This window comes from Accipiter gentilis, chromosome 15, assembly GCF_929443795.1.
Source record: "Accipiter gentilis chromosome 15, bAccGen1.1, whole genome shotgun sequence".
Classification (NCBI taxonomy): Eukaryota; Metazoa; Chordata; class Aves; order Accipitriformes; family Accipitridae; genus Astur; species Astur gentilis.
In genome coordinates this window covers 17,278,185-17,303,677 of record NC_064894.1, presented here as the reverse complement: position 1 = coordinate 17,303,677, position 25,493 = coordinate 17,278,185, and the positions used below count along the sequence as shown (strand labels likewise).

The window sequence follows — 25,493 nt, the reverse complement described above, 5'->3', positions numbered from 1 at the left end:
CTTTTCCACTGTACCGAATTACACTGGTCACAGGACACTCCCTCCAGTATGAAGCCACCCTCACTGTAGTGCTGGTGTCCTACCCAGTCACACCAGTTACCGAAGGAAATTGTGTGCATCTCCAAAGGAAAATGGCCGGGTATTGTTTGTAACCTAGCAGTCCTTGGTTTCTCACTTTCTTTCCTGACAATCAGAAGTCAGCCAATTATTTGACATCAAGCATCACAATAAAAAAAGGACTTTAGTTTGTCCAAATAAGAAGCTGTTTGTAATTAATTGTTTCTAATAGTCTTTGTGTAACGACTGTCCTTATTGTGGTATGATTGGACCTTCGTTTTAGTATCATTCACTTTGGAAATTAAAAATGTCTTTGTGTTAGAGCAGAACAGTTACACCTCACTTAACTGCCAGCGCTAGATCATTTCATTTTAAAATAAAGCACTCTATTTTTAAGTATTTTGCAAGTAAAATGGGTAGAATTGATAAAATCGTGGATTGTTACAGAGGTGAAATACAGTCTCCCCAGCATTGTTGCAAATAGTGTATTTTGCACAGTGTATTTTTTTTTCCTGTTCTGTTCTGCTCCATTCTGTGCCAGTAAGGAGGCAGCACACATTGGGGGCAATTCATTGAACAGCAAGAGTGACCGAAGTTAGGAAAATGTGGCCAACAAGGTTCAGTGAAAAAACTAGATTTGTTCAACCAATGAAAGGGAGTATTCTTGACACAGGCCTTCAGATATGTGAAAGGTTTCTCAATAGATTTGTTTTCCCCAAGAGGCAGGTGTTACCATGTACAAGGGAAACACACAGTTGCAGAAGGTAGAGGAAGTTACTGAAGCAATTCATTTGTTTTTCAGTAAGTTTTGAAATCTATATACAAATGTTCTATGTACCTTTAAGTCTTAACAGGCACGTATCCTTCAGTATTTGTCATATTCTTCTAAAATAGCTGCATTTGTCATATTCTTCTAAAATAGATGCATAGTTGAATGACCATATTCTCCCTATTTTCTTCTTCTATTATATTCTATTCCATTTTAATACAGTAGTAGTTATAAGAATATACATGGTCATGCTGAAGAACTAAAACTAATCATTAGTAATCTCAATGTTTTACCTCAGTAACTATTGCAATCTAAGTTACCAATATAATTGAAAAGAACTTGAGATACTGTAATTTTTACTTTATATTTTAACAATAGAATATTTAAAAAATGTTGTATTTTATCTGAGGTGTTATAAAGAAATGGGGATGTTAAAATTTCTTTAAACTTTAAACTTTCTAGGACGAGTCTGAAAAGCTGTGAGAACTATTTATTCTGAATATTTCAGATACAGAGTAATTTCTTCAAAATAGTTCTGATTTCCAAAGATTTGTACTTTAAGTAGCCTAAAGAAAAAAATTTGCTCCCGAACTGAAATAAATTGCCTTCTCCTAGAAGTGATATGAATTATCATTACCAGATTTATATATAATCTGAATTTCTTATCAAGGAAGTTAATATCCATCAGCAAAGTTAAATGACTGCAGACCTATCCAAGCATGTACTACTTGTTAGAAATTGTTTCACTGTTCTTAAAATAAATTTTCACAATGGGCTTGAAGAAATCCACTGAACTCAAAAGACATAGTTTCCAGTTTCCTGCAGACAAAAATCTAAAAACTTATTAACTGCTAAGACTTACAGATCTCACTTCAAGATGAAGTTTGAAATGCAATTATGATTATGATTGCGTTTTATCTTTGATGGTAGTTGCCAGCAACTACAAGTACTGAAGTTTTCTAACCAAGAAGTACTTTTCCTGTTCTCATTATTCAGGACACGCTTTCAACATTTTTCCTTTGGATTGAACATCCCACTGTTAAGTGCTTAAAAACAACTACTGGCGCCTAACATTTCTGATTATTTCTTCTAACAAATGAGGTCATATCAGTGTTCTCACGCCATCATTCATTATCGGCTAACACAGTTCTCTTCCAGTAGAGACTAACTCAAAGTAGGAGTGGTAGCTTGATGTTTTGAAGAACAATGGATCTAGATGGAGAAACAAACTCCCTACATTTTCAGTGCAGCAAAAAGTATGTCACAAAGTGCCTAGCTTTTACGTACACAACTTTGACTTTTCCTACTGCAGTATAGGGCAGCAAAGCACACTCTCTTGTGGACTTTTGCCTTCTGAGGGACACCTACATTACCACCTCCTTTTGAGTTAGCCTTTTATCCTTCTTCTACTGGCATTCCTGGGCAACTCTTATTCTGACTTTATTCCTTTGCCTGAGAAGAGCTGGCTGTCACAAACCAAAGCTGCAGAGGGGGATCAGGTCTCAGTCATGCAGGAGCCTCTGCTGGCAGAAGTGGAAGTGTGTAGGCAGACCCCTTATCAAGGCAGAAAATTTCACATCCTTCAGATCTCTCAATATTAAAAAAAATAATTAAGACAGATAAATGTGGAGGAGAAGTAGATTCATAAAACTAAGTGCAGGACAATCAGAAGGATGCATCTGTACAATAGGAATTGGGGTTTAATAACACATCTCTAAAGATACCAGGTGCACACACTAGAAGGAGGGCCTAGATGTACACTGGAATTTATTGTTTCAGCCACACAAGTGGAGCTAAAAAAGATTGAATTGGCATAGCTTTCTAGCCTCGCTACTGGTTCAGATTGAAAGCTTTCCCATTTTGAATTTGTAGCCTGCACTAGTTCTGCTATGTCAGTGATTGTTACATCAGTCACGGGAAAAAGAACTTACCTGCAGAGTAGTCAACACCTTGGTGTGACTGCAAAGAACTAAACGTACTTCCTTTATAATGTGGCAAGGGATACCAGTAAGGGGTTTGAAGGAAAATATGTTTCTGTTGTTCTTATTAAAAAGCAACAGCCCCCATAAAAATACATATTTGGCCTTGCTCACATGTACAGAACAGTTGTCATACTGGTTTCTATTGGCAAGTGTTGACTGAACTGAGAGTCTGAAACCTGCTCTGCAGATGTCCTGATGCTGTGAAAGGTTAAAATTAAGAGGGCAGATTGGAAATTTGGTCATAAAGAATTTGCTCATTGGCACTGACAGCGGCACTGTTCATCGGACCTTCTCACCACTAGGACAATAATATCATGGCTGCAGACGGGGTCTCATTAGGCTTATGAGCAGGTAGAATGTCCTTGCACATTGTTATTTTGGGTGTCCTCTCCTGAAGATGGTAGCTTGCTGCCACACCTATAGCCAGATGGCCAGACAGACATTGTGTCCTGAAGCCGAGATCATTTTCCTAAACTGTGTGAGCAGGTGGACAGATGGTTAAATAAAGTGGTTTTTGACTCTCGGGGGTTCTCTTAAAGGCTACAGACCTGTTTTCCATGAGCCTTTTTTATTTTCCAGATATGCTCTGATTTGCCTAACACGAAGCAGTAGCACGCTGCCAATTTCAATAAAAATCAACATTAAAAGGAAAAAAGGAGCAATAAATAAAGAACTTCTGAGAAGGAACTTCGATGAAACTGCCAGGTAGAGACATAATGAAAAAAACTTATGACTCCAAAAAGAAAAGAAAAGTGGCAAAGGTGAGGAGATGTTTCTTGGGCACAGCACCGGAGTGCTTGGCTCTGAATTTATGTTATAGATGACTGTTGCTGTGCAGGAAAGTATGCAAATAAATGCTGAGAATATATCTTTGAATCCACATCAGCAAGGAAAACAGCTTCATCAAGTCTCAAATCATGACTTTCCATGTGCATTCTTGCAAGTTCTTTGGCTATAAGATCATAAATGAACTGAGGCATAAATAAGAAAAGTCAACTAGAAGGAGAAAACAAACAAACAAACAGGATAATGAATATCTGAATGACCTTTCATATTTCTCGCAAAATATTAAGGATGGTATGAAAATATCTCTCTTGATGTCTCTGAAACTTTTCCTCTGAGAAAAGATCACTAGGAAGATTTTTTTTTTTACATAATGTGCCATTGCTTCTAGCCAATGGTAATATGAAAAATACAGACTCAAGCAATAAACAATTGCTTGCTGTGAAAACATTACCTCAAAAAATGTACAAACGGGCCAAGACATTCTGAAGTACCAATTCATTAATAAAAAAAAGTAAGGACACAGAGGAATTTATTAACATTTGGTACTGTATTTTCAATAAATATTTCTCACCTCATATGTTACTAGCACACACTTCAGAAGTAATAACAGCTCCCTCCAATTAGGTATTTTGCAGATAGAAAGAGCTTGGGGAGTAAACCTGAGATTTATTATATAACACCAGGATTATATTGCTCTTTCACTCAGGCACATTGGAGCAGTAGGAGTATCTAAAGGAATCACACAAGAATGCAGAGTGAAAAAAGCGCAATCTGTGCTTTCTCTAGAGGTGGCAACTATTGTCTTTATTCCAATTCCTCCAGTTTTCCCTTTAAATCATATCTACCTGGAACAGTGCGATCTCAGTAAGGGAAACTTATTAACAAATATTTTATTTTATTATCCTTTTTCCAAACTTGGTATCCAAACTTATTGCTACCCCTCACTCTCTGTCGAAGAGAAGGTAATGGCTGGACCCTGCACACTGGCTTGGCTTTGCAGTAGTAATGAAATGTATTTACTTCGTCTGGGAGAGTGGTGGTTATAATGCATGTGTACTTTCCATCTTTCAAAAATGCTCACGTATCAGGCAATTTGGCTCAGGTGTTGATTCTCCCCAGGAACCCAGGCAGAGAGGACGTTCTCCTACTCTCTTCTCCCCAGTGAGAATGACTTCTTTACAAAACCGAGCAAGCTCAAATGAGTTATTGGGTAGACCTCTAGAACTACTTCACTTTGCACAGGGATGAAAAGGATGTGGAAAACTATGTTCACCAGCACCACCTGGTGGTATTGACTTCTTGTAGTTGCTTGATGGTGTGAAGCATCCTACCTGCGTTGCAAAGGTAAGAAGGGAATCGTATGAGGGCAGTAGATGGAAGCAATGAAGAGCTGTAATACTGGTCTTAGCAATCCCTTTTCGTGGGGAAGTGAGAAAGCAAACTGTAGGCATGTGAAGCTTTGTACTGAATGTCCTATGAAACAACAGAGCCTCCTTCAGTGTAGAAATGTGTCTGCAAAGAAACAGGGTGTCAAACATGGCATTCCTTAGGAAAAAAAAGCAGATGTTTCAGCCCTCTTCTCCAACCTGATAAAGAAATACTGGTCAAGAAGGGTATGATGTTTTCAGAGAAGTCAAATCTGGAGTCTTTCAGTGCTTTGGGAGGGAAAAAAAAAGCAAACTAAACTCCTGTGAATTGTACGTGATGTTTGCTATTAACTTCTAAAATGCCAGTGAGTGAGAACTAGAGGCTAGGACCAAAACCCTAGATTATCCAGAGAAACTTGCCTTTCTTTCAAAGAAAAGTTTTTTTAAGGGAAACTACTTTGAGGGGAGAAAACGGCTTATAACAAATAACCCAAATCAATACGAGATGTTACATCAACATGCTGATGGATAACCTTAGGGAAAGTAGAAACCTTTAGCGGAACTTCAGCCATCAGGAAAATTCTAAGTCAAAGTTTGGGGGTTTTTATCTTGGGGTTTTTTTTTTCTTCTTTTTTTTTTTTTTAATTAACTTTCTTCTTAACCATTTCTCAGGCTAATATATTCAGAAAAATAATTATTCACAGAAAGTCACAACCTCCCTCACAGACTATCCTATAAGATTTACATGTGCCACGTGAGGAAAGATCTATGCCAAAACCCAGAAACTGCAGAAGCCTGAAATGCTGATGAGAAGGGCTTATCACCTGCTTCTCCGAGGGAATGAGGTTCCCAGCACCCATGGGAGGGAGGCAGCACCCTCCATCCAGGAAGCATGTCTCTAGTGCCATGCATTCCTCTCCCTTCACCTCACCTCCGCAATAATTTCTGGTTTAATTGCCTTTAGAATGCAAAGATGATGACCACGAAACTACTTCTATGATCATAGAGATGCTGAATAACTCACCCGGATTTGGTAGACTTGGAATAAATTAACCTGTGCTGCCCCAGGGAGTTTGTGATGAACGTGGTCTAACCATGTGGGCACTCTGAGGTAGGAACTCTGCCGATTCCTCCTCGTGCTCTTCCATTTCTCATGAAATAATTAAAATTCATTGTACCAAAAGGAGAGCAAGGGAAAGAATGAGTACACAGAGAGTCCAGCGCATCAGTCTCTGCTCCAGTTAAGTCTTAATTCAACATACTTACTCCTCTTATTGCTCTGTTCCAGTTAAACATCCCCCAAATCATCTGAGATTCTTTTTCATTTATTACTTGTCCCAAACCAGATACAATGTTTTGTGTGCAGCTCAGATCAGCTAAGGAGTTGATAACTTGCAACATGTCATCAATTATGAGTCAAAGCTATTATGAATCAAAACCAACTGTCAATTGTCTCTATTAAAGATTAAGAAGAGAAAGAAATGAAGTAATGTATGGGCACATAATGGTTAAGACAAGCAAATAAAATCTTTCACAGCCAAAAATAAATTGCCAGATTTTGAGCTTTGTCGCAGTAAGCGATGAACAGTGCATTTACTACCTTTACAGACTGACAGATCTTAATTGTACCTTGTAGTGATTTTCTAGAGGTTTACGTTTTCCTTTTGAAAGGAAAAGTTTTTTTTAGAATTGCTCTAATTATACCATGCCTGGAGAAAAGAGTAAAGCAGTAATGGTTTTCAGTAAGTTACAGAAACTGTCTGGTAGCCTGGCCTCAATTCACTTCTCAGTAGGTATTTTTATAGCTGCCACCTTACTTGCTTTAAGGTACTCAGCATCACAAATTATTAAAGTTCCAGGATTTCCATTCTGCCACTATGTGCAAAGTCAAAATTTATGAATCCATATCCAAAGCTTCATCCAAAAAGATAGGTACCATACTTCCTAACTGCTGCATCAGCTTTCTCATGGATTAGAAAGCTAGTGAAGAAGCTGTAAGCAGTTGTCTGCCATGTTGTAAAATACTGCAAAATATGTAATTTGCAATTCATTCCCATTTGAGCAAGAACGTATATTTCAGAAAAATACCTGAACAGCTTTAAGAATTGTTTCAGAGTTGCAGAACCTACCTTTCAACCTGGTGAGTTGTCACAATGGCTACTAACCACCAAGCTCTTAGCTGTAAATTGATGTCTTATTTCCAATGTGTTTTTTCTCTAATTCAGTTTTCAGATTTTAAGTTTAGTTATATCACCATCAGCTGAACAAAGAGCTTTTTCTTCTAAAACTTTTTTTTTTGCTCATGTTGATGTTCATAAACTGATGAAGTTAAAAGCTTCTAATTTTTTCTTTAGTAAAGAAAAAAGATTCAGTCGTGTGTATCCCCACCCCCACCCCCCTTTGTCTCTCTCTACATGCCTGTTTTCCAGTCTTAAAATTCTCATCTTCCTTTTAAGTCTTCTGTGATTTCTGCTACGCTGTAAAAACCTGAACAGGGCATAGTACTCCCCGTACCAAATAAAGATAGCACCTCTCCTCCTCTCCCTCCTATTGGTATTAATATTGGTATGTTTAAGGACTGTATTAGCCCCTTATCTGCACTGTCTCACCCGAGCACCTGTGCTTATTTGATTTTCCACAATGACACACAATGCTCTCCACCTCTCCTCTATAATCCTTTCAGCGGTTTTGGCTGCCTGATGACATTTGCCCAGTTTACTTGGACTTTTCTTCACAGAGGACTCTGACCAATGCTGGGTTTTTTCCCTCCAGTGCCTACGGAGGAGAAAGTAGCTTGATCCTTTCCACTGGAGCAGCCACCGCTCCGGCTGCCCATCGCCTCCCTCCTGCCAGGGGTTACTTTTCACACAGATCTGCAGGCGTTATGTGTTTAATCACCTCCGTCAGCGGGTTCTGTCGGATTGACAGGACTTCATTTAAGTTCTTTTAAAACCAAACTTTTCTAGCCCTGATCTTTTGACAAGAACTAGGTAAGGGAGGGTTGAAACCCGCAGTTATGTACATCTGAGGAGGCAGAAATCTCTGCTAGGAGTAGCAGGGGCAGCTAAAGGCAACTGGGCTGGCCCAGCCGTGGGCAGGGCAAGGCAGCTGGCAGCAGTCTGAGAAACTTTCATTTCCAGAGCACAGGGCTGGAAAGGGGCAGACCACTGAGAATTGTACCCCTGAGGCTTTCTTCTCCCTTTGGATGTAAAACTTCTTTCCCAAATGGATTATGTTTTTCCTAGTAGCCTTTCTCATGTGTCCACTCTACTGAAACAGTTCATGTTTCCTATATTCTTACGTGAGCCGCAGTTCTCTGAGAGGGTGTCTGGGTTTTAAAGATAATTCAGAACTTTGGGGTAAGGTTTTATTTTATACGGGAGCTGAAATGGCAACGTCAATTCTGAATCTAGTCAGCAGAGATGTGTCTTTGAAATGAGAGAAATCAGGAACGTTTCAGCAAAAATAGATTTCCATCAAATTTGAAATACTTTTGCAAAAATTAAGTATGAAAGGCAGTCCTTACAATAATCTTCTGTCAGCACTACAGTACTGTTTTGTCTTGGCTTCAAAAGTCTTCCATTCGGGTATTTATTGCATATATGCTATGAAAACTTAGCACACAAAAAAAGAGGGGAAAAAAAAAAGGACTAACTGTACATTTAAAACAAAGCATGCGTTCACATACTTCTATGAGAGGGGCAATTAAAAAAAAAAAATATTTAGGTCACTACCTTTGCCTATCAGAACCAGAAGCAGATGTTATAATTTCAAAAGCCTGAACCAGAGCTGTCTGGTCATCTCTGCTTCAATACAGTTCAGCAACTGCCGGGGTTCTTCGACAATTATTGTGACATTACGCAGATATGGCCATTTCCCTCTGTTCTTCTTTCCTGTTTCGCAAGCAGGAGCCCCTGAAATGTCCGTGGGGTTTAAAACCGCGAAGGTGTAAGTGCTGCGGCACTTGGAGTAAGCAGTGAAATAAGCATCGGCTCTTCCTACGATCTTTAAACTTCTTTCCCAGAGTGGGGTTTTGCTGTTTGTGTGCTTTCTTTCCCCAGGGTGACTCTCACGCTGCTTTGTTGCTGTTGCTGGGTTTTATTTAACCTTTGTGTAAGCGCTTGGAGCCGGGCCCCGCAGCAGGCTGTGCGTGGGGTGTGACACGCCGCTCCCTCGCGTCCCGCCGCAGACGGCCGGGCGCACGGCGGGTGGCCTTCCAGCAGCGCCCGGGAGCGGAGCCGCCGGCGGCAGGTGAGCCCTTGCCCGGGGCGGGCAGCGCCTACCGCCTCCGCTTCGGAGGGCTGCTCGCTCCGCCGCCGCAGCTTTCGGGCGGCGAGACGGCGGGGCTCCGCGGGGTGCGGGGGGCTCCGCGGGGGGCGGGGATTCCGCGGGGGCTCCGCGGGGGGCTCCGCGGGGGCTCCGCGGGGTGCGGGGGTTCCGCGGGGGGGGGGGGGCTCCGCGGGGGCTCCGCGGGGTGCGGGGGCTCCGCGGCGTGCCGGGGCTCCGCGGGTGCCGGGGTTCCGCGGGGGCGGGGCTCCGCGGGGTGCGGGGGGCTCCGCGGGGGGCGGGGGCTCCGCGGGGGCGGGGGTTCCGCGGGGGCTCCGCGGGGGGCTCCGCGGGGGCTCCGCGGGGGCGGGGGCTCCGCGGGTGCCGGGGTTCCGCGGGGGCGGGGCTCCGCGGGGTGCGGGGGGCTCCGCGGGTGCCGGGGCTCCGCGGGGGGCGGGGGCTCCGCGGGGGCGGGGGTTCCGCGGGGTGCGGGGGCTCGGCGGGGCGCTGCCGGGTTCGTGGGAGGGAGGGGGGAGGCCGTACTGAGGAGGCGGCGGGTTGCTGAAGTTTTGTGCTCTGTGTGCCCTCAGCCTTGAGGGGTTTCTTGCTTTTTCCTTTTGTTTTTTAACGGAACAGAATAAAAAAAAAAAAAAAAAAAAAGAAAAAGATCTCTACTTTTGGATCGATGCTCGTGTTTAGCGGGGAGGTGTGCGGGTCCCTCAGTAAAAGCTGAAGGGGGTTAGTTGCCTGGGGGAACGGTGAGAGTCAGGATCTCCCCAAGCCTGTCTTGGAGAGAAGCGTACTGTGGCACTGTTTAAGGCAAAGCGCTTAGGATGGTGATTTTATGAAGAAGAAAATAGGAAGGCTAAGAAAAGAGTTGTGTGGTACGACAGCTACGTTTTAAGTCGGCAATTCAACCTCTTAAAAGAATTTTCCAATCTTTCCTACTCATTAGAATGAGACAGAACGACCTTTTCTGCTGGTCATTCATCGCCTCACGTTTATTGAAGAAGACACAAATATCTGTAATTTGCAGCAAAAATTGAGTCAAAAATGAAACGTAGGGGGGGTCGTTTAAAGGCTATTGTGCAGCATAACCACCAAGCATTAAAATCAGCGTTAAAAATCAGATGGGGCTATTTTGTTTAAATACGCTTTCTCCTGATACTTATTTTCTTGCATTTTGATATCAGTCATGTGGAGTTAAGTCATAGCACGTGAAGAAAAATATCTTCCTTTAATAGTTTAACTCAGGTTCAGTAAATATCTGCTTTGTAATACCAGCTAAGGAGTAGTTAGGGATTTACAGAAAAATTCTATGAAAGCAATTCTTTTATTGGATTTCTGTCGGTCTTACATAGAAATCTCCAAGCAGAGCTTCAGCTATGATGTCATTAAAATTCTATGGCTCAATGAAAATCTCATATACTGAGCAACATTTTCAGTATTTTCTAGGTTTCTGTCGCTACATTCCTCCCACGCACACCCCAAAAAAAAAAGGATCTAGCAAAGGGATAGGCGTTTGTCTACACCACAGCAGTTTATTTATACGGTTTTATTATTTTGGATTGGAGTCTTATTAACAACATGAAAATTTTAATAGTTGTTGGGAAAGTTACAGTTGTTATCTTAGGTGAGCATTTGCAAAAAGAGCATAAACCCATATTATCTGCGGTTGTCTCTGATGCAACCGAGTAGGCAAGTAGACTGCATGGGAAGCCAAAGAAGGGCAAAGAGAGTCTGTTGTGAGTAAAGGAGGAACATCCAGAAGGTTTCTTACCTCTCCTAGTGGTAGGCAGTGCATCACACACAAAGCTCAAGGAAGATTATACTTGACAAGGAAATGTGGCACCACTTAGCTATGACCTGGTCTTGAATTTTTGTCTATCAGATTGGTTATGTGGGGGCAAAGGTACAGTGGAGCTGTATGTGTAGTGAAACAGGGAAACATAAAAGAAACGTCAGTAGCACTTCTTCCGGTTCTGTAATAACATCCCAGTGGGTTAAAATAGCAGGACAGACCCTAAGCAGGCCAGAGATTAATATTTCTGTGTTCTCATTTAACTTGGTGTCCAGTTCGTTGCTCATTCTGAAACTTAGTACTATCCAAGTAATGGGAAGTATTCTGTATCCACTCTTATAAAAAAACGTGTAAACTGTTTAAATATACGTGCTACTTCAAGGTCTTCAGCCTCAGTGGATGTAAATGGATAATCTTAGTAAGCAGTAATATTTACCTTGCATTTCCAGCACTCGTCTTGTCATGAAGGTGCAGATGGGCTTATTGCATCATGGTGGAAGGGCCTGTCATAGGAATGCTTTATAGAACTGAGGCAGTTATCCTGTGGTCCAAATTTCTTCTTCAGTTCTTGGGCCAGGTAGGTAGATCTCTGCTTAATTACTTTCTTTCTCCTCCGCTCTTCCTTTGAACACAGCTACCCTCACCCAATTGTTAATACACCCCAGCCCCCAGATGGTTTATGAACAATCTCATACATTTTATTTTATTTTTTTATTTTATTTTATTTTTTATTTTATTTTATTTTATTTCTTCCTATGAATAAGAAACAAAATTGTATCACTTTCAAGAAGGGCATCGTTGATACACAGGTAAACTGGTATTTCTCTCACACTTGTGTCAGCAAATTAAATTGACCCATTCCACAGCTGTTATTCACTTCGACTGCTTAAATAATAACCCCTTGCCATGTAATATACAGCACACTGCTCACAGCAAACAGACTGCAAATTTTCCAAGGGAAACATGGTCAGGACACTCTTGTTAACATAGCAGCATCCCAGCATCACCAGAGTCCTAGTATACCCATTCAAACCGATTTATGGTGCAAGATAACAGTTTTGTTTAGGTGGAAGCTGACCAGGTCAGACAGTGCTCAGAGCGTACTTATTTTAAACAATTTTTAGGCAGATTTTTTAAGGACCTTTAGCAGTGAAGTTTTCACAAATGTCAGAGGAAGCATAAGAAGGGAAGCAATTAACGTGTTTCAATATTTCAGAAGTAGAGAATGTAAAAGGTTAATCAAAAGTAGGATGAATAGCATACTTCAGCACAAATCACCAACATTTCCTTGGACAACAACCTTAGAAAATACCAGTTAACTTTTCCCCACCTTTATTATCACATCAACAAAAAGGGAAGGATAATTCTTAGCCTTTGTAAAGTCAGAGTTTAGCAATCTCATCTTGAAACGGATATAGTAAATACCGTCAGTGTTGTCACTTGCTCCTTTGGGCAGGAGGATTTCTGGATGCCCCATATTCTTATGTAACTGCTCCCAACAAGTTTGCATAAATTTCAAATTTCTGCTCTTGAGTTATGGTCTTCAGACGTGTAAGTTCAGGGCTCTTTTCCTTTCCCAAATCTCTCTTTTCCTTTCTTCTTAATTTGTTCTCTTGTAAGTTTTGTTTTCCTTCCTACTGTGTAAAATGTTTTCTTTCCATGACAACAAAAATGATTAAAATGTATCAGTCATTTGCGGGATTCATGCCTTTACCGCTTGGGATTCAAAACACACTTCAACACTGGAGAAGTAATTTCAGAAAAGGAGTAATTTCACAGATTATTATTCCCCAAGCTTTGACCATGTACTTCAAAACCAGAATAACTATGTTCCATTTCCAGCTTTCTAAAACATGCTGAATATCATTCTCCACCTGCTTATACACAGGTTCCTGCATTTTCTGAAATATGCCTACTTCACACAAGTTACTAAATGACTGACAGTAATTCCTAGCTGAGAAAAATTAAATACTAGAGGAGGTGACTCTACAAACAATAAGCATATTTTCCAATAAACATCAAAGTATTTGTTCTTATGAGTCCTTTATAGTTGAACAAAGAAAACCAATCTAAGAGCTCAACCGGAATTAGTACCTAGTTTTAAATAGATTCCTGCAAGATACTTATCTAAGATACTGTGTCAGGAAGTTTGCCCTTATTCCAAACATCCCAAATATATTTTGATCTAGTCATAGGCTGTCCCCTTCCAATCTACAGTTGCTATTTTCTTCTCTATAATCTGATGGGGATACTTTCAAATGTAGTCATATGTTGGTTTAAAGAGAGTCAATTCAAATTGTAAATACCTATTTCTAGAGAGATACAATGTACTAGATAGGAGATAATCTGCCACACAAGAGAGAAATTATCTAAAACACACTATTTACACCATATTCACATCTGGTGGAAATCTGATGAGTCCTCTGGTAGGGTTACCTCCATCTTTTCCTGGACATATCGGTTTTTGTGCCAGAAACTGTTTCAGTCAGGCTGTAGGAATCACCAGAGTTTCTTCTATTGTCTTCTTTTTAATCTTAAGTGTGTTCAAGCACAGAGGTCTCGTTTTCAAGAACCCTGAGGTACTGTTGCATGTGGAAAAGGGAGAGGTTCAGTCAAATGCCTTAGAAGCTGGCTGGAATTTACTCTTACACTTCTTTTAAGAAATGGATAATCAGGAATGTCCAGTAATTAATAAATATTGTAATGAAAATGAGAAGTAATTGGCTCAGAGTTAAGAGAAAGTGAAGTTTAAAGTTCTGTGTGAAGAAGAATCAATGAATTCCCTAATGTGAATTACAAATATACTCAAAGCTGTATGTGCCATTTGATCAAGCAGGATAATATAAATAGTCATGTAGGTATTTATTTATTTTAATAAGGAATAAAACCCAAAGAACTACATAAGAATTTGCAGTCTATGACTATGCAAAAAGTACCGAAAAGCTGTTAAAGGCACTGTAAAAACTCCCACCGACAATAGCCCAAGTCAGAGTTCATGGTTGCCCTGTACAAGCACAGGTCGCACCCATTTCTCTCTGCTTTTCTCACTCTTTATTAGAGCCCTTATGACTATGCAGCATTGTGTTTGAGACTATAGTGTATTTGTAAGATGTAGATTGAATACCAGTATAAAGAATATTTTCTGTCTCTGGGTCTTCTGTTACTTTACTGAGGTGTAAGGAAAACGTGCTAAGTGTCTGCATTTTGCAGATGGACTAGCTGAGCAACAAAGGACATAATCAACATGCCTAAGGTCAGGCACTGAATCAGTGGCAGAAGCAAGAATTAAATCCACATCTTCTAGTTTTTCTAGAATATGGGCAGTGGAGTAAAGGGCAAGACAAAGGATCAAAAAGCAATGAGACAAAAGATGCCTTTCCCTAATAAACAAGATAAGCTTCTGACTCAAAACATTTCAAGTTAAGGCCAAAATTGGTACCAAACTGCAGAACTTTGCCATGGCAAGATGTGAACATGCCCATCAGACAAAATCTGAGCATGTCAAAGGCACTAGAGAAAGTGAGAATAGTTGTAAATGACACCAAAACTAAGTCAACCAGTAGTCAAATTCTACCAGCTGACTTCTTCCATGTAGGAGTCAGTATATAACTGGATGGAATTGAATGAAAAGGTGAAATTCTTTTGTTATTTGATTAAGCTGTTGCCAAGAATTATTCCTTCAGAATGCATAAATTGTAGATAAAAGAAGCCACTCTTCTTGATTGATTTTGCCTCTAGGAAAAGTGTGTCATGTTACTAAAAACAGATCAGGGTTAGTATGCGCTCACTCCTGTAACAGTCCCTGGCAGTTATGAGGAGGAATAAATTCACAGTATAAATTTAATCTGTTTTAAGTGTCTGAACTGCTTAGTAACAGGTAAGATATTTAATAAGAAACACATCTATATACGAGAAGTTAAATTAGAAAACTTGTATAAACACTTCAGTTGTGTAACTGTTAAATATATACAGGAGAAATCTTAAAGACACTCATTAAGAGTCACAACTATTCTGTCCAAATCTTTACCTACTTTCATTAGCCACTTTGATCCAGCCCTCAAGAAGAAGCCTTACTCCATGTCCTAAATATCTGTTCTTTGGTACTTAAGCAACCAAGGAGCCAACTTCCTCTTTTCTGACCTTTTAGGGTAGTTTTTTTAAAATAAAATTCACTGTCATTGTGAATTTATGTGCAGCTGATTTGTGTGACCCTAAGTGATGAAAAACTACTGATTTGAATTTCCCCCGTAATTCTAGTTCTTCGTGTAATGAGTTTTGTTGATTTTACTGCAGATGGCGGCTTGCCATGTCATAGAATAACAACAGGATGGATTGTAAACCCCAGTATTCAGCATATTACCTTGACTTATAGAGCCATGATAGGTCTTGCTACACTCACAAGAGTTTGTTTTCTTGCCAGAGTTTATAGGAAGTGAGGTACAAGAGTTATGCAACTAGATCATTAGGGCCCGTGAGAAGACATCCCTTTGTCTATCTTCACAACGTTGACTATATGGGTTTTGCTTTTGTAGTTGAACGTAGGTGTGCTAAGGTGTTTTCCTTACTGACTCAGCCTTCCATTTTTGTATGGTAATAGCTTGTCAGAGGAAATGCAGACACAGAACAGATGTATTAAAAACTTGAAGCTTCAGAGAGTATATTTTAGCTTTTATATTTTGTCACTGAAAAAAAAAATTGATGATACACTTTTGAATAGTCTGTCTTTTCAGGGAGGATGTTAATTTAATTATAAGGTTTTTTTCTACTCCTCAGCTGAAATTTGATGTCCGTAATTTTGGAGGCAAGCCCTAAAAATAATGCTTTAGAGAGTCAGAAAAAAAGAAGGGCTTCTTAGCTTTAAAGCTGGTCTGTTATATCTGACACTCTACTTACAAGAGTAAATTATTATCCTTTTCCCAATTCTTTCATGAAGTGCTTGCTGATCTTATATTTTCAAACAGAAGGAAATACGATTTTTTTTATTGGATGAAAAACTCTCATCTGCCCTTTTTAGAAAAAAAAGCAGCACTCATTTACTTCATAGAAGCTAAGCACTAAACAGGCACCATTTTCTTTTTACCCCAGTGTAGCTTTTTATTACTAAATGACCATTGGATCAATCACTCATTATGAATAGGAAGTTATACCAATAACAGAACCAATTTGGGGTTTTCCGCTTTTTTAATTCCTGAGAAGTATGTGATTTTGCTATAATATATATAACAATCATGCCTCTAATGTATCTTATAAACACCTTAGTAAGGCACGGTTTCAAGGTTATTTGTGAAGAGAAATTGTTTTCACTGTGGTAGCCAGATTTATTTTGTTTTCACCAATGTAAGTAACTGTGTTTGTGATCACATGTGATTCACTCAGGCTTCGTACGGCACAAATGGTACTTCACCATCAAAATATACTTTCCTATGTCATGGCTTTGCTGTGAAATATAGTTTTTTAAGTTCTCGGTGGTCTTTGAGTTAAATGCATTATGCAAGTGTAAAAATTACCCCCCTATTTGTACTCAGGGAACATGCTGTTGCAGGTAAGTTTCTTCTCTGTAAACAACAGGAAACTGGTTATTTTAAAATTTGATTTTTAAAACTCTGTCCCTGCATTTTATTTTCATTATTTTTTCCTATTTCTGGTAGCCTCCTGGACCCCCTGGTTTTGGCAAGTAAATTAAGCATTTATTACCCACTGCCTTACTTGTATCTTGAACAGCAGAACCCTGCTACTGTTAATTTGATGCTATTGAAGAGCAGTGACTCATCATCACTTAGTAAAGACTGAAATCTGGTAAAAGGGTGATTTTATTCTCAAATGCATAAGGGAATTTTATATCATATAAAGGAATTTTTTACTTCATCCCAGGCTGCAATTTTGCTTTAAGATACTGTATTTACTGAACTAACGATCAAATTTGCTACAGACGTAAATTTATCTCAAATTAGGCTTAAAAATACACAAGTATGATCTGCCTCTCAATTTACTGGTTTTTTAAGTTGGGTATGGGTGTAACTACAGGGCAGTATTGTTCTTCAGTGCCTTATCTGAAGTTGCTGGACTCTCAGCAGGGCTTACTGAATTATTTTGAGCAGGGTGCCTTTATACACTTGTTCAGATCCTGCCAGCCTGAAGTGGCGCTAGGCAAATAAAGCAGAGACTGAGGCTATAGTTGCATAGCTGAACTGGTCGGGCAAAATGATCTAAGGAAAAATATGTCATCTTTACTTCAGGAAGTATAGGATTGCACATCTAGACGATTAAGAATTTTGAAGGTAAAGACTTTGATTTTGTTCAGTGTATTATGGAAAGCAAGTGTGTGGGGTAGAGGATGGTTTTGCTGCAACAGCTGGAGCTGCTGAAGAAACGGGCTATATGCATCTGCACCAATAGCTTTGTCCTCAGGTATAACTTATCGCTAAGAAAACTATAGGTTTCTTGTAGCTTCAGGCATCTCAAAATGGACACACAAGATTAGAGGTGATTTTGAATAAAAAAACCTAAATCTAACATCATCTCATATTTCACATATTCAAGAAATCACAGAACAGGTGAGGTAGGAAGTGACCTCTGGAGATCACTTAGTCAAACACCCTTCTCAAAGCAGGGTCTGCTTCAGCAGGTTGCTTGGGGCCACATCCAGTTGGTTTTTTAACATCTCCAGGAGATACTCGAAGAGATTGAGATATGTGGGGACTCCACAACATCTCAGGGCAACCCGGGTCCAGGGTGTGATCACCCTCACAGGGAAAATTTCTTTCATGTGTTTGGATGGAGTTTCCTGTGTTTCAGTTTGTGCCCTTTGCCTCTGTGCCACTGAGAAGAGTCTGGCTCCCACGTCTTCACTCCCCTGCAGTATTTACACACATTGCTCAGATTCCCCTGAGCCTTCCCTTCTGCAGGCTGAAAAGCCCCAGCGCTCTCCGCCTCTCACGTGCCAGATGCGCTAGTCCCTTCACCAACTTCACGGCCCTCCAGTAAGTCCCCGTCTCTCCTGTACCTGGTCCCAGGACCGCAGCTGTGTCACCAGGGCTAAGTCGAGGGGAAGAATCACCTCCTTTGCCCTGCTGGTAGTGCTCTGCCCAATGCAGCACTGGATGCCATTGAACTTCTTTGCTGCGAGGGCACATCGGTGGCTTGTGTTCAACTTCGCGTCTACCGGGACCCCCCCCAGCCAAGAGAAGAAGTGGACAGTGGGCTTTCTGAGAATAGAATAAACTCTGTGATACTCAAATGGTGCATCTTGGATGATTACAAATTTGTTTAAATTATAATGGCGTTATTACATCAGAGATTTCATTTTGAAAACAACATCATCCAGATCTTTTATGTACAATCCTGAATGTACAAAGGGTTTTTATGACATTCAGATAATCATTAAACAGTAATGTACACTTAGATACCAGACTTAACTAATGATATTCAAATTATTCGTCCACAAATAATTTATTTTCTCTTGCTACTACAGAACTAAGTCCTAAAGTCGCTGAAAAATGAGTGGAATTCAACCTTCCTGTCAGAATGGCACACCAGGCTTCTTTAACAGATCTTGGACTGGATGGCACCATTACCAGGTGACTGGAGCTGCGGAGACAATCATCCTTCCCTGTCTGATTGGGATTATCTCTTCAACAGGCTTAGTTGGAAATATTCTCATTGCATTCACGATAATAAGGTATGGAATCGAATACATTTTTCAGTAAGATTTATTGCTGAGAAAATAAATGGTGACTGCACTAAGGAAGTGAATTGCCCAGCAAAGACAAGGATAGCAAGATTTTCATGTTCTGTTTAGTCATTGACATTTACTTCTCACTAAAAGAAAAAAAATTAAACCATGAATATGGATAGTGGTAATGTATGCCTGCTTAGCCTTTTCGGTTATGAGAAAGCACTTAAGTGCATGATTGAATTCAAACATATTCAAGGAAACTGAAATACATGCCTTCTTCCCTGCTTTCCGTTATAATTGGCAGCAACCTTCCCACCAGCATACATAAAAGCTAGACTAAACTTTAAACTTTAGTTATGGTGCTAGCCAGGCATTATAACATTTTATAGAATTCTTTTAAGATCAGTTGAAATATAGTCTTTACCTCCTTTGAAAACTGTACTTCTACCTCAGATTATTTTAATAACAGAGCTCTATCTAACTTTTGCCCATTCACAGCAGCTTCCTAGAACTCATTGGTTTTGTCCTACATCACCTGACTTCTTACAGGGCCTTAGTGCTAGTCAAGGATTCTCACACAGCAGGAATGAATACCTTAAGGTATTTTTGTGGCATAATAAGATGGTAAAATTGCTGAAGTTGCTTAAGTTTTTTGGGTCATAAATCTGACGCAGCCATCCTTTATGCAAGAAAATACCTTCTAGTCTCTTAATTTTAACAAGAGATTTCTTTTTCTATATAATAAAGTATTTGCTCTCAACTGGCTGATGCTACCACAAATTCTAAATCCATAACTATGTATCTTGAAAAAGTGGCTTTTATCTGCAGTGCAAATTTAACATAAAGAAATATGACAGCATAAGGCTAATATACGTCACACTCTACAAGGATTAATAGATGGACTCCACCCCAACATACTGTGCTTTTAAAGGAAAGATTTCCAAAGGCCAACCTAGGGCTAAGTGTCTGTCAGCCGTTGAGCTTTAGTAAACTTCCCTTGAAACTACCAGAAATGCAATGTCTGGTACACTCAAGAACACTGTAGCTCATAATCTGAATGCAGAAGGGAACAAATGTGGAAACAGTATGTCTGAAGTGAACATAATGGCAATATGACTTTTTAAATGTATGAATGAATGGAAAGGAAAGAAGAAATCATTGAGTTTCTAAAAACTAGTTATAGAGTCTCTAAAATAATAGAATGGAAGGAAACTGAGAAGGAACAAAGATTTATTTTTTTCCCCCTGGTGAAAAGCCTTTGTCTAACTTAAATAAAAATATGAGAGACAGAGGGAATAGACACAAACAATGACTTGAAAAAAAGAATATAATTTAAACCGTATTTGCTTGACAAAATTACAAGCATTCAAATTTATGGGCATGAACATTTATACACAGGAAGAGAATTTGGAAATATTGTGTTAAAAAGTTAATGTGGTATTTACCAACACTAAAAAAGACAGCCACAAACCTCACATTCTGTAGATTAATGTACATTTAAAGTGTAGCCACGTTTTGAAAAATAACCACGTCAGATTCTCACCTTCCACTAAACAGATCTGATTCTACTCGATGGTTCTGCCTCAGAGTTGTGCCTTCTCTCTTTTTCTCATGCATACATTTTAATTTTGTTAGCATTACAGAGTCAATTCTTTTAAGAGAGAAAGAAGCTAGATTACCTCCCTAATTAAGTAAAAAGTTATTTACTTTCCAGTAGAAAATGCCTTACTGATCGTAGAACATGATAAAGAACTTTGGAATTTCAGCTCCCCAATTTAATTTGCAAGTCTGCCAGGTAGGGACAAACATTTTTAAGTGTGAATTAAAATTATATTATCTGCAACTTACTGGGAGAAAATAACTAAAAGTCTTAATGAACCTTGCATGTAATATATGCCTATGCAGTGAGACTTAATTTAAAAATTACTAACTCGATGACTTTTAGCTGGCCCTCCTTGTGTGAAGGAATTTCATCCCTAGGGAATAACAGAGGCAGTTGAGATATGTTGTTATTTAAATAAAAAGAAAATGGTGAAAAAAATGCTGCAAGAGTTCAGCGTCAGCCAGAAGTACCCAATAATCTTCATCCCAGCAACCTAGAAAAGCTGGTCCTTAAAATTGCAGTTCTGCTAGCAAGTATTTTATGTAAACCTACTGACTTAGGTGGACCAGCTGCTGGGAGAATGGCTATGTTTTTGTGTGGAGGGGGAAAATGTGATCCAGACAACCCCAATTAGCTGCACTAGTCTGACTTTATATTTTTAAGGAGTATGTTACAGAAGAGAAAAGGGAATCAAATATCATTTCAATTATCTATTAGTATGTCTTTTCAGATTAACTTGATTTTTAATAAGATAACTAATAGCAAGTGGTAAAATAACATTTCCTAAAATAGAGATTGCAAATAAGTGTCACAACACTTACTACTTATTTTCTGACTCTTCAGCTGGAGAAGTTATATTTGCAACTGAATGTAGAGTCATCAGCAGAAAAATTTTGAAACCGCGACACACAGCTAGTCTCTCCAGATCAGAGAATTTATGTTATTATATTTTGTAAGTTATCATGCTGGAAGTTATTAAGTCAGCTAAAGAACAATCTAATGTGCTCAAGAATTATAATGTGAGAAACAAATTAGCTAAAGTGTGGATGGTACTAGGCAATGTTCATAAGAAACAAGTTTCCTGACAAGACTTTCAGGGGAAAATAGGTTCATGTGGAACTTTCAGGGACTGATCGTGGGGCCAGCCAGATTTCATATTTTCCCTCAGAGACCTGGGTGGAATACCGTGTCAATAGTATGCCTAATGACACACGCTGGGGAGATGTGGCCGATATGGAGGTGTATTAAGACTGTCATACACCAAGAACCAGATAAAGAATAGAGGAGGGACGAGAGCAATAGAAATGTGGTAACTTTTAATAGCACAAAGCCATAGAATTTTTTTCTTATTAGTATTTTTTTATAAATAGGAAGCACTGCTGTCAGTTAGAAAACAACAGAGGAAAAACTCCTGGGATTGCTGTGGGCTGTCAATAAGCTAAAGCTGCATGAGAAGCACATGCAGCTGTAATACATGTAAGGCTCAGCCTTTCCGGGGAAAAGAGGGAAATGCTAATGCCGTTCTCCAGGCTTGTAACAAGGCCTGAAATACAACTCTCGCCAGCTGTTTCCAGGAAAGATAAGATATTCAGACTGGAATAAGATCAGAAAAGAACAATTACTAGAAACAGAAGAATGGAGAACTGTGAAAATTCACCTAAATTTGTTTTTTTAAAAAAAGGCTCAGAGATGTATGCTTGCTCTCTATAAATCAGATTCAAATACGGCAGAAAGGGTAAAGGACTGTTTAAACTAAAAGCCAAAACTGGTACAAGAGCAATTGGGTAGACCACGGTCAGGAGGTATTAAAGGCTTATAACTGGAAGGTGAGTTTTACCTTCCAGAACAGTGATGTCCTTTGATAGCCTTCAGTAGGAGTAGGGGAAGTAAAATCATTATTTCTGAGATGAAATTACTCTGGTATAAGGAGGTCTTTCCTGATCTTGCTGCCTGTGACAGCCGATAGCTCAGTTCTGTGGCAAGGGTTATCTCCTCCAGTCTTAGGTTCCTGCTTTTCCTAAATCTAGCAAAAAACCCCAACATGGTAAACAACATACCAAGTGCCCTACAACATATCTCAGCTGTCTGTTCTTTATTCCTTGCCGAAACGGGAAGCTAAGTATCTCTGCACTGAGACAGCATGCTGCCAGGTTACTCTGATTTCTATCATTCTGGTTTAGATCTGTTTCAGAGAAAAAAAAACAAGCTGGTGTTAGAAATGTGGGACTTCCCATGATGACATTTGGCACAGCAACTGATATATATCTCGAAGTGATGTGATCTGGGTTGACTGTGAGATTCAGTTAAACAGTAATAGTTTTTTGGACCAGAATATCTTGGACAAACTTCTGTAGCTATTGCTAATTTAATGCTAAACAGTAGGTAATGTTGTTACCCAACAACAAATTAGATAGCTGAATTACTTGGAAGTATTCATCACAAGATATGGTTAAATGAGGGAAGGTGCAGAGGCAGAGATGTAGAACAGAAATGACTGCCATTTCTTTGTGCAGTTTTTCATAACAGGTACTGAGCAAGATTCAGTCTCACAAGATTTTACAGGCCTTACCCAATTGTACAGCTGCAAGCAATTTTTTTTCAGCCTAACTTTGATTGTCCAAGCAAGTCATCTGGGTCTCTCCATGGAGTGGCGCTACTGAGAGTAATACGTATCGTCTTTGTCATATACCTGTCTAAAAGAGGATAAATTGCCCCTGGAGTTCTGTTTCTCTGCAGTGATTATAGGAGCCAAGATCACTTGGAGACATTAGAGGTCTAGATTTCAAACTAAGAAAAATAGCTTAGAAGAATTCCACCCTCAATTAAAGGGAGAAAAGATAGTCCAAGTCTTTCCTGATAAATATTGGGATGTTTTTTCAGCCACAATGGGAAAAGAACTTTTACAGAAATGATCCAAGAGGGAGCACAGTGTGCGCTTACCAGCACAAAAGGGCTACAAGACGGTGTTAAATAGGCATAGGACTGCTGCTGTTAGACCTACTCTTCTTAAGGATCAAGGATCTAGGTAAATTCCAAGTGAGAGCAGAAGGGAAGTGGACTATGGTTAATGTCAGAGCTGGAAATTTAAAAAAGCCTCCTCCAAGTCAAGCTGGTTTGCTGGGAATGGTTAGATTTTGTAGGGGAGGACAGGCCTAGGTGGGAGGATGACTTTAAAGCTAGTGCTACTTGCCGTTGCAGAAGTAGCCTATTAGAAATGCTGTTTTCACCTTTCCTATTTGAAGAAAGAGTATGTGCTTGTGTTGTTAAATATGTGATACCTATAAATCATCTTGTCTTTGACCTGAAAGATCACTTCCAAATTAACACTTAAGCTTCTAGTTAATGAAGATTCTCTGTCCAGGAGGGTATAAATAAATTCTGATGACAGCACATAATGCAGTCAGAGGGGATAAATAATGACTGATGACAACACATAATGCACTTGTCATGTTCCTTGAAGTTGTTACAGGAGCGTCAGCCAGTATATGGATTATCACATTGTCGTGTCTGCTCAACACAATGGATTGGGATCATTCAAATCAATTTTTTCATGAGTTTGATCTGTAGAAGTAGAATTGAAGAGAAGGTAGGCTAACCACAGATTTGACATATTCACAGACTTCGCAATTGTGCTTTTGTACATTTTTCATAGGGTGTTTCAGAGATGGGAATTAACCCAGTATGGGTGGAAGGATGAATTGACGAGCTGATATCTGTGGCTTGAGACACTGCTGAGAAGCTTTCAAATCTGTGGTGAGAAGGTAGAAAACACTGAAAGGACAAAAAGAAAGGAGTTTGAAATTGAGGCTATCACTATTATTTTCTGGAAAGTAATACTTTAGCAGAAGGCAAGCACCACTGTCTTAATAAAATATAAGATAGTTAAAAACTATAAAATCTGGCCAAAATTATTTGAGATTATGACGTTTACTTTAGTCTAAACACTACTGAGCAACAACTGAAAACATCAGTGTTATCAACATTCTTCACATGCTGAACTCAAAACATAGCACTGTACCAGCTACTAGGAAGACAGTTAACTATCCCAGCTGAAACCAGGACAGTTACCATTTAAATATTGTGGCTTTGAGCCACCACAGGAAACGATATGAAAATCTGTATGAAAATAAGTCCTGGCCTCTGGACACTGATCTAAAAAGGCATCGTTTTGTGAACCTCGTGTAAAAGCATGAGACAGTGGATATTACAACACTTCCCTTTACATCAACCATGGGACAGCAGTTCAATGTGTATTCTTTGTTGATTAAATTTAGCCTTGTGCTGGTTTTGGCTGAGGTAGAGTTAATTTTCTTCATAGTAGCTGGTATGGGGCTATGTTCTGGATTTGTGCTGAAAAAGGCGTTGATTGATCGATAATTCAGGGCTGGTTTCGTTACTGCTGAGCAGGGCTTGCACAGAGCCAAGGGCTGTTCTGCTCCTCACCCCACCCCACCAGCGAGGAGGCTGGGGGGGGCACAAGGAGCTGGGAGGGGACACAGCCGGGACAGCTGACCCCCACTGACCCGAGGGGTATCCCAGACCATAGGACGTCATGCCTAGCAATGAATTGGGGGTAAATTTGGCCAGGGGACCGCTGCTCAGGAACTGGCATTGGTCGGTTTGCGGTGAGCAATTGTCTTCATTTACATCACATGTCTTTCTTGGGTTTTATTTGCCTCTCCTTGTTATTTTCCTTTTTTGTTATTGTTATTATTGTATTTTATTTCAATTATTCAACTGTTCTTATCTCAGCCCATCAAGCCTTCTCACTCAACCCATCAACCCATCTCACTTTTACCCTTCCAATTCTCTTCCCCCTGTCCTGCCCGAGGGTAGTGAGCAAGTGGCTGTGTGGTGCTTAGTTGCAGCTGGGGTTAAACCACAGCAAGCGTAAAGTATGCAAGTTTAGAATTTGAGATTCTCATTCTGAGTCCAAAAGTAATTTCCAATTTAGTAGGATTTATCTTGTTAACATGAACAAAATAAAGTAGAAAAAGACTATTTTAACTTTTTCATAAAATGACATATACAGGCAGATTTCAGATGCTTTGAAACTTGTGTGTTTGAGCATAATGGTACCATTTGATGCCTTGCAGGAAACACAGTTTGGGGCTTTTCTTTTCCTGGAGATTTTGCATCCTTCAATGTTCACAAAGCTAAAGGCACTGGAGGAAAAAGATCTCATAT

General features: G+C 39.7%; 1 protein-coding gene across 1 annotated transcript in view; it reads left to right on the top strand.

Annotated features, from left to right (window-relative positions):
- Positions 1–815: 815 nt before the first annotated feature.
- MCHR2 (melanin concentrating hormone receptor 2) overlaps positions 816–25,493 on the top strand; it is a 40,206-nt gene continuing 15,528 nt past the window's right edge. The window contains 4 exon segments of the mRNA XM_049818015.1: positions 816–858; positions 3,388–3,569; positions 4,714–4,938; positions 18,500–18,706. Of these exon segments, the coding sequence (XP_049673972.1) occupies positions 18,525–18,706 (182 nt within the window). The 5' untranslated portion in view covers positions 816–858; positions 3,388–3,569; positions 4,714–4,938; positions 18,500–18,524.